The sequence below is a fragment of the Sciurus carolinensis genome, chromosome 11 (genome assembly GCF_902686445.1).
Source record: "Sciurus carolinensis chromosome 11, mSciCar1.2, whole genome shotgun sequence".
NCBI lineage: Eukaryota > Metazoa > Chordata > Mammalia > Rodentia > Sciuridae > Sciurus > Sciurus carolinensis.
Window position 1 is genome coordinate 12,911,857 of NC_062223.1, and position 13,727 is coordinate 12,925,583.

At 45.8% G+C, this 13,727-nt stretch overlaps 1 protein-coding gene and 1 pseudogene across 1 annotated transcript; both read right to left on the reverse strand.

Moving 5' to 3' along the window:
• Positions 1-3,246: 3,246 nt before the first annotated feature.
• Positions 3,247-6,481, reverse strand: LOC124958188 (mammaglobin-A-like). The gene is made up of 3 exons (XM_047515985.1): positions 6,390-6,481; positions 4,676-4,863; positions 3,247-3,390 (listed from the first exon to the last, which is right to left on the reverse strand). Exons 1-3 carry the CDS (start codon positions 6,442-6,444, stop codon positions 3,352-3,354), a joined length of 282 nt encoding a protein of 93 aa, XP_047371941.1. The 5' UTR covers positions 6,445-6,481; the 3' UTR covers positions 3,247-3,351.
• Positions 6,482-11,438: 4,957 nt separating this feature from the next.
• Positions 11,439-12,023, reverse strand: LOC124960757 (PRELI domain containing protein 3B-like; annotated as a pseudogene).
• Positions 12,024-13,727: the final 1,704 nt, after the last annotated feature.

The window sequence follows — 13,727 nt, forward strand, 5'->3', positions numbered from 1 at the left end:
ATAGGTTAAAGTCTCTTTTGTTCTCCAGTTCTCTCCCCCCTTATCTCTCTCTCCTTCCTGCCTACGTGACTAGGCCCGGTTTTGCATAAGTGAGAAGCCATGGGCAGGGGGAGGGCCAAGGTGATTCAGGCGGGTAAGGGCCAGGGGGCATTAATTAGCATCTCCTTGCTTGCAGTCCTTGATAAAGGCAGGTAAATTTGGTAATCAATGGGCTCCGGAGATCTTTGACATTCCATTCTTCCAGGGGCAGTCTCCAACTTCCAAAGGCAGATGGCTTCATGGCTTCATTTCCTCGAATTGACCCGATTTCCTATTTCTACACTAACTACCTGTCCTTAATTCTGGCTTCATTATCACCTGTTAAAATACCTCGCATTTACTCCTTAGAGCTTAACTATTTTCAGAATAGGCAAATAGAATTGCAAAGGTGGACACGAGAGCAGATTGCTGGGCACGCAGTGCGCTCCCGCGGACCTCCTGCCCTGGAGCACCAGCAGGGAGCCACCATGACACCGTGGAAGCAAATGTTAAGCTGGATCCATATCCACAGACACAGCTGACCAGCTGACATATGAATTTAATATGAATTTGCCCTCTGTAAAGGACTCCATCTGTGTCTTCTACTTCATGCAGGGACAAAAGGACACAGTTAAGCATTTGGTGAGGAATACCAGGTTGGATCCCCGAGGGTGTCTAAATGCAATAAAGGTGGAAATGAAAAGGAGAGTTCCTCTCTGTATGGAAACAACGGCACCCTCTTTAAATATGGGTTGAACCCCTGTCAATCAATTAATGTAACCATCGTACCCCTAAACACGTACCACAGAGGATGCCAAAATCAAATAGCATATGCAGAAGCCTATCTCTCCCCTTGGTATGGTTATGGGCACACAGCACCCAGGGATGGCCACACCTGCCTCATGACTAGATTGACCAATATCATTATGAGAAACCTTGTGTGCATGGCTGCCAGTTGCCACTTTGGTCTTGACCCCTACTAACGGGGAACTAGTACAAACTCAACAGAGTAATTCAAACTCCCTGTGCGCTCTACCCCGTTGCTCTATTCTCTCATCAAACAGGAAGCATGGAGTTCCAGGTCAAGACCTTAGCTAAACAAACTGATGCTGCCTTCAATAATACAGAACCAAAGCCTTGGTAAATGAAGAAACTTCCCAAATGTGCAAGGCGGTACTGGAGAGTAGAAAAGTGCTGGATGTGCCAACTGCGGCTCAGGGAGGTAACTGGGCCCTTATTAAAATAGAATGATGTGTGGGCTGGGGAAATAGCTCAGTTGGTAGAGTGCTTGCCTTGCAAGCACAAGGCCCTGGGTTCGATCCCCAGCACCACCAAAAAAAAAAAAAATAGAATGATGTGTATGTACCCCTGATAATTACCTTTGGCTCTTTATCTGTCACAGGCTGGTCTTACTGCTACAGATACACTATAATTGATCCTGTTTCATCTTGGTTACATCTCCTCCCGCATCCTGGAGCCAGGCTGTGTTTACTGCTTGCTCTTGTTGCAGGACTCTGATGCTGTGGGAACTGGCTCCAATACCCATCCTGCAGTGCTGCCTGTGGGAAATTGCAGAACAGGGGACATTGTGGAAACACCTGTGACCCCCAACAGCACAAGGGCGAGGAGGCACTGCTTGCTGAGGGACTGAGGGGATCTTTTCTTTCTGTTGTCACCAAGCACTCAGAGCTGTCACTGATTCTTGTCAGCTTTTACCAATAAATCGCACCCCACACACAGTCCCAGGCACTGTCTTTGGCCTCCCAGCAGCTCACCCCACTTTCCTGGCACGACTGGGCTGTGGACCTGACGGCACGCATCTCTCAATCTTACACTTATTTTCATTATATCTGGGTGGTATCCATAATAGTGATTTGTTATTATCCCTTCTCCATCCAACAGTTTTCCAGGACAGTGGAGAAGCCCCACAATGCACCCAGGAAAGCAGAGGCTGCGCCACTGGGTGGTGCCCCCCTCCCCGGGGTGCAGAGAATGTGGAAGAGGCATTGTCTCTGGACAATTGTAAAATAAAAGCAATTTAGAATAAAATTTAATATCTTTTTCCTTGACACCATGGGATGAGTTTTCTAACACCACTATAACATCATCCTCTCTGAATTTTTTTTTGGTCTAAGTTTAATAACTGCTACAATAATCATGACCTGGAGCAGATCACACCTAGCCCAATCTTCTGATTCACTCTTGGCTCCCTGCAGTCACTCTGGTACTCAAGGTCTTCTGATAAGTGGCTCCAGATGTCTGAGGACCTGAGACCTCTCTGGGGGTCTCTCACACGTGATGGGAGGGACAAACAGGGAGGTGGCTCTCTGGGCCAGATCTGGACACCTTTGTCACTCCTCCACATTCCGTTATCCGGAACTCACCGATCACATGGCCACAACCCCTGGACACTATGGCCCTCCTGTGTGTCCAGGAGGAAAGGGAAAATACTTCGGTAAATAGCTCTCTAGATTCTATTTTTGTTATCTTCAGATTTAGAGCACACACTGTTTAAAAGCAGGTGACCTGTGTGAGCTCACGCTTCATTCATTTCTCATGATGTCTTCAGCAGGAACTTGAAAGCACATTGATTACAATGCTTACTTCAGGAGTCACTTCTCCCTCCATGAGACGGAGAATTTCCCCACATCCATGCACATGTGTAAAAGTGGCGGCAGAAGGATGCTTTTCTGCCTGGTCAAGGGTCACCCCCTCTCCTCCTCCCCGGCTGGCCCCTCCTCTCACCGCAGACTGTTCCTGAGCCCTGCGCGGGAGCGGGGAGCAGTACCCCCTCCACAGTCTTTCCCGGCCTCTTCTTTCCTAAACCGTAAGCCCTGAGAAGTGGGGCTCCCAGTGGACGTGAGGACAGTGGGGGCTGCAGGACTCTGAGCCTGAGCTGAGCTCAGAATCGAGCAGCCTGGGCCCTCAGAGAGGTTGTGTGCTGAGGTGGCGGCCACAGGGCAGGGAGCACATGTCCCCAGGAGAGCACCCGTGCCTGGGGACAGGCAGGGAGGAGGAAAGTGCCGTTCAGAGGCCTCAGTCCCACACCCAGGAGATCTTCATTGAACAAGTGTGTGTGTGTGTGTGTGTGTGTGTGTGTGTGTGCACGCATGCACTGCACCCAGGTGTGTGTGCAGAGGTCTTCCTGAACCTCCAGTCTCCAAGAAGAATAAAAAGGAGCTTTAGTGTTTGCAGGTAGTTTATTGAAATGACTTTCGAGGTTTCAGTGACAGTCTTGCTAGGTAGAAGGGCAAAATCAGGAAAGAAGAGGACAGCATCAGTAGCCAGTTTCTGGTCTGGTTCTGTAGTTCTGAGTCAAGTTCTTGTGCAAACTTAGAAAAGAGAACACTCTGGGCTGGAATATATTTTGTCCTGAAAAACAAAAGGCAGGGACGTCACTTAGATTTTCAACTCTGTCCCGCTGTGTCAAATACTAAAAACCAAAAACATCTGCATCTTGTTTTCCCGAGTTTTTTTTTTTTTTAAATGAATGCCAAGTCTTCCACACAATTCAGAAAGCGAAATCAGTTACCAACTTATGTGTTCTATTGTTCAGAAGACCTTTATTAATTCCAAAGAATTGCTGATATTTCTGAATTGTTTCTCCAAAAGGCACCCTGGAATACTGTTCTTTGAAATAACTTTTCATTAAATGTGCTGCAGGTATTATGTGTGGAAGGCACGATTTGATCTGTTCTGATACCGCTCTTCCTCACTGAATTGTTAAAAGCTCTGCTCAAGTAAATGGAGGTGATCTTTCTCAATTCCTCCGTGGCTTGAAAGTGAGAACGACTGAGAACACCTGAGGACCTCCACCATTATAATATGTTCTCTGCAATACTGGAGCTTCTCGCTGTAAGTCCAACTTTCTAAACAAAGGCAATCCCATCGTCCTCAAAGGCAGGCCTTATATGCTTCAGAGAGAATATTGATATATTAAATAAATTCCCCAATAGATAAACAGGTATTTGCAATTAGAAAGAAATATTTATTGTTTTATTTCAAGCACTCCGTCACCTGTGCTATTTCATAATTTTCATCTACCTGGTATTTCATTACTGCTATAGGAAAGAGTCCACAATCTCCACACACGTCTGCTGACAAAGTAGGTTGCTTAGAAGTGCATTTTAAATATTTTCATTTAGGAACAAAGAATACAACTCGAATGGTGCTTTTTGGACCCCTCCAAAAATGTTTACGAAATGATGGCCTCCTTATGATTTGATGTTTTGCAATAGGGGACCTGTCTTTAATACCATTCACAGGTGAGGGCATCCTGAGAATCGAGGATTTTTCTTTTTTTAGAAAAGTGTGTGTGTGTGTGTGTATTCTGCATTCTCCAAGGGCTGTGTGGAGAGGTGGGTACCTGTGCACATGTGTGTCCTGAGGGACTGTGAGGTAGGTTATCAATCTATGGGATCCCTTATCCCTCTTTTGTCTCCCAGTTACCCTTCACTGGAGATTGTCAAAGTGAGGTAGAAAATCGATCCTGGGACCTTGGATGGCTTTCTTGAAGAAAAAGTCATTAACACCCTGCAACTAAATTACATGACTTTTTTTTTAAAGCATATGCACCAATTTCTTTGATGTTATTACTAAAATCTCAGATCCTGCTTGTTCCCAGTCACTGGTTTTAATGATAAGAACCCCAAATTACCATCAACTTTTGAGCATTGGCCAGAGTTTCGTTGGACTGGTTCAGGAAACATTGTTTTAATTCCCCCATGGCATTTTTAGTGGCTTGGGAATGCACAAATTCCTTAATCGACTCCTGGAATTCTTCCATAGGTACCGCTGAACTGATTGTATCTGAAACAATGTCCTGGAAAAGTTGGCAGCCAGAACCTGAGAAGAAGCATCAGAACATGGCTCACGGTGGGCGGTCTGAACCCAGGAGGGGGAGTACCTGCCATGTCAGTCACCAGTGAACATTCCAGGAGACACATGGACTCAGACAGATTATAGGGTATGGCCAGAGATCCCAATTCTAGGAGAGGAAGTTCAGGCTCTGAGGTGCCCTATGGCCCTAAAATTTCTGTCCTCAACACAGCAACCCAGAGAAGGTGAACCCTGTGCCATATTGATTACCTTTACACAAGAAATGAGATAATCCAATGTGTAGGACTTACTAAACAGTAGCCGGTCTGTCTTTGTTCAAAGTCATGCCATACTACACTAATATCATTCAAAACATCAGGTAGGATTATCAGGTACCCTAGAATTAACTGGATTCAAAATACTGTTACTTAGCACTGCTTACTCAAACTACACTTAACATCAACATGCAGCATAAAGAGGAAGTTCTAGCCAGACATGGAGGTTCATGTCTGTAATCCCAGCTGCTCAGGAGGCTGAGGCAGGAGGATCACAAGTTCAAAGCCAGCCTCAGCAATTTAGGAAGGCCCTAAGCAACTTAGTGAGACCCTGTCTCCAAATAAATATATAGAGAGAAAAGGGCTGGGGATGTGGCTCCAGAGTTAAGCCACCCTGGGTTCAATCTTTAGCACCGAAAAAAAAAAAAAAAAAATGAGGGCATTCTACTACATGAAGTGATCTTCTGTGACCGATCTGAGTGGAGAAAGTTCAGGACTGGGGGTCACATGAGCTGACAGAACTCTCGGTTCTGCAATTTTCTCTCTAATTGGTGGCACATCACCTTTTTGCCAATCTGCCCCTACATTAGGAACAAGCGAGGTAGGCCACATAAAAACCTTTGTAAAAGTGTAAAGTAAATCACACAGTCATGTGTCCTTGCTGACCCTGGTCTGGCTGGCAGGGTTTCCTCCTCCTTGATCGCTAGTAGGGGGCTCCACAGAGGGTGAGGTCTCCTCCCCAGCAGCATGAACACCAAGGCCCTGGAGCTAAAGGACCTTCTGGAAAGGCTTGGATTAACCCTGCGGATGTCTGTGGAGGGGCTCCAAGTTACACAAGGCTGGTCACATGCTGCAGCCATAGCCTCCCTCCAACAGAGTTCCTGTTCCCTTCCAGGTTTAAGGAAATGTGTGATGCCTCTTTTAGGAAACCCCTCTGGGTCGAGAGCCATAGCGATGCCAATCATTTACCCCTCTGTTCCAATGAAATATTTGTTTCCAGTATTCAATAGTGAGACTCACTCTCGTCTTCAGGGTAGCTAGGACCATGGTGGGTCACCCTGAAGACAATGACATACTCAATGTAGTTCTAAAGTAGGAGACAAGGCCACAAGGGAGCTGCTTCTTTGAGGATCTGTAATTAGTGGTGACTTTGGGGGTATCATACCCAGAAATTTGGAAACAGAGCTGACTAATACTACAGCTTGGGAACTAGGACTTCTCTCCAGGGGCCCCGGGCCACCCCTGGCCCAAAGGTCCTCCTCCCTGCCCAGAGCTCACCTGCATAGCAGTAAAGGGGGAGGGCGGCCAGCATGAGGACTAACATCAGCTTCATGTTGAGGCGGCTCTTGGTGGCTGTTCCCGTGTGTGGGGCAGGGATCAAGGAGTGCACTGTGAGCTGAGCGTCCAGAGCGCCTCTATTTATTCCCCAGGGAGCTGCCTTAGTCCCTCCCAAGCATGAGGGAGTGAGTGACAGGATCAGCCTGGGACTGAACCAGGAAACACAGCATGTGCCAAGGGGAAGCAGCCGGGCTCCCAGGGCTTTGCACAAACCAGCGGCAGTGATTTTGGAACCAAGGCCATCTTGAGATGCAGCAATGACATGTGGCCATGGGTGACGTGGAGGCGAGTGTGTTTTTAAAATCATAAGCAGAGCTCCACACTGAGAGCTGGTGCTGTGACCACCTTGGTGTTATTATTGGGTCAGCCTGTGTTCCTCCTGCTTCATCTCCTCTTTTCCGACATCCTCCTCTTTGTCTGCCCTACCTTCTGCTTCTGCTTCTTCAAAGTGAGAGCAGTTTAACAATCTCTATGCCAGATCCTGCTTTAATCACCCAGCGAGGATCGCCACAGTACCGAAAATGTCCTAAGCCCTAATTTGACCTTTAACTGTCTGACAGTCTTGAGCAAGCCTGGGTGGTGAGTAACGCTGCAGCCCCCTGGACGGCAGGCCCCCTCGGAAGCCTCTAACCTCCACAAGGGCGACCTCCAGGTGGGAACCATAAACCTGATTCCCCACTCAGGGCAGTTTAGGAGGTGAACAGAGGCATGAAGGGGCTGGGATGCCAGGGCTGGACACACACCTGGACCAGCCCAAGTCATCTAGAAAGTGTCACCACCTGCCTCAGGAGGTGGGCGGGTCATTATCCCCGGATACAGGGAAGGATACACAGACACATTAGTAAGACTTCCTCAGGACACGACTAGTAATTAGCATGACCAGAACATTAATCCTGGACTTCTCGCTCCAGAGAAGGCTCTTGATTCTATTTCCCTGCTTCTCTTGACCCTCAGGGACATCCCCTCATGGCTCAGATGTTCCCCTGAGGCCTGACTCCACTGCTGACCCACTTGAACTCTGGGTTGATTTCTGTACAAACCCCACAGTTTCCTGCTTTGGGCCTCTGCTGCCTGTGGGCTCCCCTCTGCTGCCTCAGTCACTCTGGGTTGAAGACCCTCATCCATTCCCTCACCCCATAGAAGACAGCCCACGTCTGTGTCCTACCTTGCCTCTGCACCTCCAGTGATCTCCTGGCCCCCAGGACCCACGGCTCTCCATGAGGACCTTTCCTTCACTCATAGAGCTCCATTGCTTTCCACTTGCCCCCTGCCCTTGCTCCTTGAGGACACGGCCCATGCCCTTGTCTCCTTGGATGACTGACATAGATGATGTCCTTAAGAAATTATTGTGAGGTTGATTGTGGAAGCACAACTTAACTTTTTAACAAACATTTCACTGGTTACCTTACGTGCTTTGTCACTGTGTTTGTTTACAAACATGGGCTCCTTGACCAATAAGTTTTAGTAAAGCCTGCCATCAGTTCCAATTCTAAATAAAAGATCAGTGTGAATTCCCACGTTGTGAAACCACCATTGCAAATACTTGAATCAGGACTTTGGGGTCAGAAGAGAGAAGGCAGGTGAGGGGTGGAGGTTGAATCCCTGTCATCTTATGTCACCTCCATGTCCCTTTTCCCCCTAGAAGATACTCTTGTCATGTGATCTAACCTGAATCCATCTAGTGCTTTGGGACTAGGAGTCACATTTGGAAGCAGAGCCAGAGTGAGTCACCAGCCGCTGACTAATTCTCCTGGGTTTCTTCCCCCAAATCCTAAATTTAACACAATTTCATATTAGCTGATATACACGGCTAGATATTTAATCACTATATCCATGTGACATTTATTTGATTCATTAATTTTGTCCACCAACACCTTCTGCAGTGATGCGTGGTTTGTGCTTCCGATGCAATGCCAGCTCTTTCCTGGTGAAGTTTCTGTAAGTATTTCCTTTGCTAATGTAGGGGTTCAAAGGTGGGGGTAGTTTTATTTCCTCATCTGCCCAAGAAAACAGTGATGTGAGATCCCAGAAACATGTCATCGCAATAATGATACATGACTTCAGGAAAAAATTAATCCAAAGTCTTTTTTGAGTTATAAAATGGTGTGATCGCCTATCATCACCTATTCTAGGTAAAGGTCTATCACATGCTGTAAAATAAGATAATCAGGAAGAAATGATTTTCATCCTTCCATCCATCCAGTCATGCGTCCACCCGTTGTTGAATGCTGGCTTCATGGGCCTCCCCGTGACCTGGGCCCTGGGCTGTGCTATTGATTCAGCTGCAGGAGCAAGTTAGTCCAGGTCCTTGCTGTTGTGGAGATTTTCCATTGAGGCAGACAATTAAAAATCCAACAACAACTAAGTGATGTGGGAAAGGCATCATTGCTACAAAGAAAAAGCAGAATGAAGGTACCAATGGACAGATAAGGGGCAGCGTCCTGTGTGCCATTCAGGGCGGCTCGAGGGAGGAGACACCACTGCAGCTGAGACTCGGATGAGGGGACATGACATCCAAGGGCAGGTCTGGGGGGTGACATAGGCCCAGGGAAGGGCAACTCCAGAGGCCTGAGGGCAGATGGTAGTTGCCCCGGTCAAGGACAGCAAGGAAAGGGACCACTAGGGGTCAAGAGAAGGGTAAGGCAGAGCCATGTGATAGGAAGTCCAGCCAAAGTCAGTTAGGGACAAGGTAAATAAAGCAGGAACAAGGAAAACAAATCGGCTCAGGAGTTTAAATAAATAAATAAATGGAAGTGTCAGAGAGATGAGCCCATTCTAAATTACCCATGAATGCTTTGTGTGCTCTCTGGTTTACTTGTGACATTGTCCTCTTAATCATTCAGCTGAGGCATAAGACGCCAAGAACAAACCTGGCTTAGGAGATGGCAGAAGGCAGAAGCATGTGGTCTCTCTACGTAATTTCAGCCAGTTGCCAATTAAGAAATCCTTCAAGCCAAAGTCAAGGGCAATGACAAGAAATGGAACATTGTCTCCTTGCCCAAGACCTTATAGGACTCTTCTTGATGTCCCAGTCCTTATGCACCTTCCCTGTCACCTGCTGAGTCAGAGACACCCTAGGAGGTTTCTTTCATCTCAAAAATAACCCACTCCAGGTGGAGCCTCCTCACTAAAAAGATGGTGATTTCTTCATCTTGACTGGTTTATGTGGACATTGCTTTGTGAACAGTGTCTAACAAATCGAGCAGCAGGAACTTAACCCAGCAAAGAATCAGTGGTAAACCAGTGTTTAGGGGGGAAATTAGGGGACCCACACATTCAGAATACTTGTACGACTGGTCTGACAGTTTCTCACTCCAAAGGGACTTTAGCACGAGCTTCCACATGAAGATCAGAAACTGGAGATGTCTCCCACCTTCAGGGACTCCTGTTTATTGACAACTATTTATAGATCACCTGATGTCATAAGCATGCTGCAGAAAATCACTCACAGATTCTATCCAGAGTGAGCTGGTGTCCACACAGAGAAATAAACTATGTGGTGATAAAGAGTGGTATTTGACCTGATTTCAGGCTTCTAGAAGATCTCAGACATGAAAACCTTTTGGCATTTGAAAGCTCTTGCCATACAATAGAAGCAGCATCTTTAAGAGCTATCTCTCTCAATGACTAGTGAAATTGCACAAAATCCTGTTAAAGAAGTTTTTTGAAATTTATGTGAAAGTTAAGATCATTTTTTAAAATTTTCTTTTTTGTCCTAATTAGTTATGCATAACAGTAGAATGCATTTTGACACATCATACATAAATGGAGTGTAACTTCTCTTTCTTCTAGTTGTACATGATGTAGAGTTACACAGTTCATGTAATCATATATGCACATAGGGTAATAATGCCAGTTCATTCTAATATTATTCCTACCCCCAAGCCTCCTCTCTTACCTTTACCCTCCTCTGTCTAGTCCAAAGTATCTTTATTCTCCCCCACCCAACCTTATTGTAAATTAGACTCCATATATCAGAGAAAACTTTCCACCTTTGGGTTTTGGGGATTGGATTATTTCACTTAGCAAAATATTCTCCAGTTCCATCTATTTACTGACAAATGCCATAATTTCATCCTTCTTTAGAACTGAGTAATATTCCATTGCGTATACATACCACAGTTTCTTTATCCATTCATTTGTTGAAGGGCATCTAGGTTAGTTCCATAGTTAGGTATTGTGAATTGAGCTGCTATAAATATTGATGTGACTATGTCACTACAGTATGCCTAAATTCGTTTCTTTTTTTTTTTTCCCTCAGGTAATGACTTTATTTTTTTAGTTAACATCACCAGCCCACGATACAGCGTGCTAAATCATAAAGTACAAATCCAAGGAAGGTAATACCTTTACTAAGTTACAAAACTTTGGCAAATCAATACAGTACTCTTTAATACAATAAAATATTATTTATGTTGAAGTCACATATTAGACTTAGTGATGATTTTCACTCCAAAAATATCATTTTAGTACCAAATCAAAACACTGGGTTTTTAGCAGAGCAAGTTATTTTATACAATTTAATGTCTTTCAACACTATACAATTCCTCCTTTTAGAGTCAGTTCCCCCACGCAGGCTGTTCTAGTCTGTATTAGCAAGGTGAGTGTGTAGGAGGGGCTCTGCTTGCTTGGTTCTGGAGTTGGTCCAAAGTCAGGTACAGTTCCAATGTCTGAAAAGTGTTAAAATTCTATTTTAAGGAGACTCAATGTCAACGCCAATTTCTCCCAAGTACTTTTTTAAAAAACTGCTAAATTTTCACATAAATACTAGAATCCTAGAAATTAGTCATTTCAAGCCACACTAACCTCAGATGACCCCTTGGATTTTAGAAGCCCTGTATCTTTTTGTTTTGATCAAGTCACATAGCCTTACTCCAGATTATCAAAAAAAAAAATTCTAACTAAAATATAGTTATAATTTTTAAATAACAATAAATACACTGTCTGCTTGGAGATTCCTGGGGCCCTGATGTTCTATACTGACTTTTATCATTTCTCTACAAATGCCACCGCCGCCATTGGTATCCTAATGCTTCCTCTTGCTGAAGCTGTCAACTCTTCAATTTCAGCATTTAATTTATGTATTACCCATTCTATTGCTTCTCGGCCTTTACTAGCATTAGAAGATATTGTGCTTGCCATCAGCCCTTCCAGGTAACTGCTAAGGCTGACTCCCTGCACAGAGATGATGGCTTCCTGCGTCAAAATAGTCTTTTCTGGGTCTTGGGGATGTTGTTTGTATATAAGTCTCTCATCCACTGAAACCATATTTGTAAAGGAAATATTAGTAGATTTAAGTTCCATTGTTTTCTCTACAGGATCAACTACAGAATGTTCTTGCACATATGTTTTGGTTCTTGCTGAACCAATAAGAGACTTCACGATGGACGGCAGTCCCTACTCTGTGCTGAGAAGTCTGTGGCTGTGCAGCTTTCTAGAGGGATCTACATGCCTGTCCAGCACATCAACTCCAACCACACTTGGGTTCATTGGGTTTGGGTATTTCTGCATAGCAGCTGTTGTAACAGTTTCCCATGGGTGGTCGAAGACGTGCTCTGAGGTCCAGATCTTCATGGTGCCAGTGGCCCGAGCCCTGTCCGGAAGACTCTGGGGGACAATGAGGCACCGAGGCACACTGCCCCGCCCCACCCGCACCCGGCGGCAGCGCAGCGCGCAGCGCGCAGGCGCCGTCAGGCCCAGCGCAAGGACATCCCCACGCGCGGCCCTGCGCCCTATCCCCGCCGGGCCAGGCCTCAGCGCCCTAAATTCATTTCTGTATTCTGTGTTTCAGGTATACATCTGTCACATACTATTTGGTGGCAAAATATCCCCCATTCACTTTTTCCTCCACTGTCTTTCCACTGTCGCTACCAGAGCTGTGGGGAATTTAAACTCAGGTGTGTTCTCATAGGTGAACTCTTGTCTCCTTGAGATCACAAGACTAGAAGTGGGGAGATGCCTACCCCAGACAGAAATGTTGGGAGAGCCTCCTGATATTGCAGACATCTAGGTAAACCACAAGATATCATTATTCACATCACTGTGTCCTTTATTAGACCAGGGGTTGCCCTTGCCTTGGATCTAACCTGGTACTGGGATTTTAAGACTGTTTCTCAGTGTTCAGTCCACATCCCAAGACTCCAGTGCATTCCTGCTAAGTTCCTGTACCTGTCAGCATCCTGCAAAAGACTGAATTCCCCTCCTTGCCTGCGTGTGCATGAGGACTTAAGGCTTGGGATTAGGTGAAGGGACTGTAGTCACCCTGACTTGGTCAGTTTTCTTGCCACTGTGATAGAAAGACTTGACAAGAAAAATTTTAAGTGAGAAAGTTTATTTGGGGCTCACGGTTTCAGAGGTGTCCATCTACAGGTGGTCGACTCTACTCCTCAGTGCTGGGGATGAGGCAGAACGTCAAGGTGGAAGAGCGTGGCAGGAAAGGGCAGCTGGGCACATGGCAACAGGGAACAGAGTGAGACTGTCCTGACCACTCACAAAATGTACCCCAAAGGCAGGTCCCCAGAGACCCAGCTTCTTCAGCCACGTGCTGCCTGCCTACAGTTACACCCAGGTAATCCCTAACAGGGGACTGATGCTCTGATCAGGTGAAGGTTCTCACGACCCCATCATCTCACCTACAAATCTTCTTGCCTTATCTCACACCTGAGCTTTTGGGAGACACCTGACATCCAAACAATAACATTCCACCCGTGGCTCCCACAAGCTCCTGCCCATCTCACAATGAAAAATACATTTAGTCTGTTCCCAAGAGTCTCCATCGTATTAACACTTCCAGCAATGGCCCAAAGTCCAAGTCCAAAGTCTCCTCTAGACTCAAGGCAAAGTCCCAGTATGATTCCCTATAAAAAATCAAAGCAGTTACATATGTCCAATGTATAAAGGCACAGCGTAAACATGTCCTTTCCAGAAGGGAGAAATCCTGTCTGTGTGTCTCACTGGACCTTTCTATGCGTGAAAGAATGACATTACCAGTGCTTCCTCAATTAGGAGTAGGTCAACATCTGAATGGGGCATTTCTTCACCTTCAACTTGGCTTCCACAGCTTTGGGAGATACATGGAATTTCTTAAGTGAGGTCTCCTAAACAAGTTAGGGAGATTTAAGAAGTCTAAAATTTCACCAACAAGGGTGGGACCTGCCTCTGCATTGGCTGAGGCATGAGAAAAAAAGAAAATTTATATAAGAAGAGTCAAGATTTTTCCCAGGATTCCCTGGTGTTCATCGAGATAGGATCCCTAGGGTTTGAGTTTCTGTACCATAA

Coding starts and splice junctions, on each gene's coding strand:
- LOC124958188 (XM_047515985.1), bottom strand. CDS start 6,444: ATGAAGCTGATGTTAGTCCTCATGCTGGCCGCCCTCCCCCTTTACTGC. Junction 4,864..6,389: donor CCCCCTTTACTGCTATGCAG/GTGAGCTCTGGG, acceptor GCTTCTTCTCAG/GTTCTGGCTGCCAACTTTTC. Junction 3,391..4,675: donor CCAATGCTCAAAAGTTGATG/GTAATTTGGGGT, acceptor TTTGTTTTTCAG/GACAAAATATATTCCAGCCC.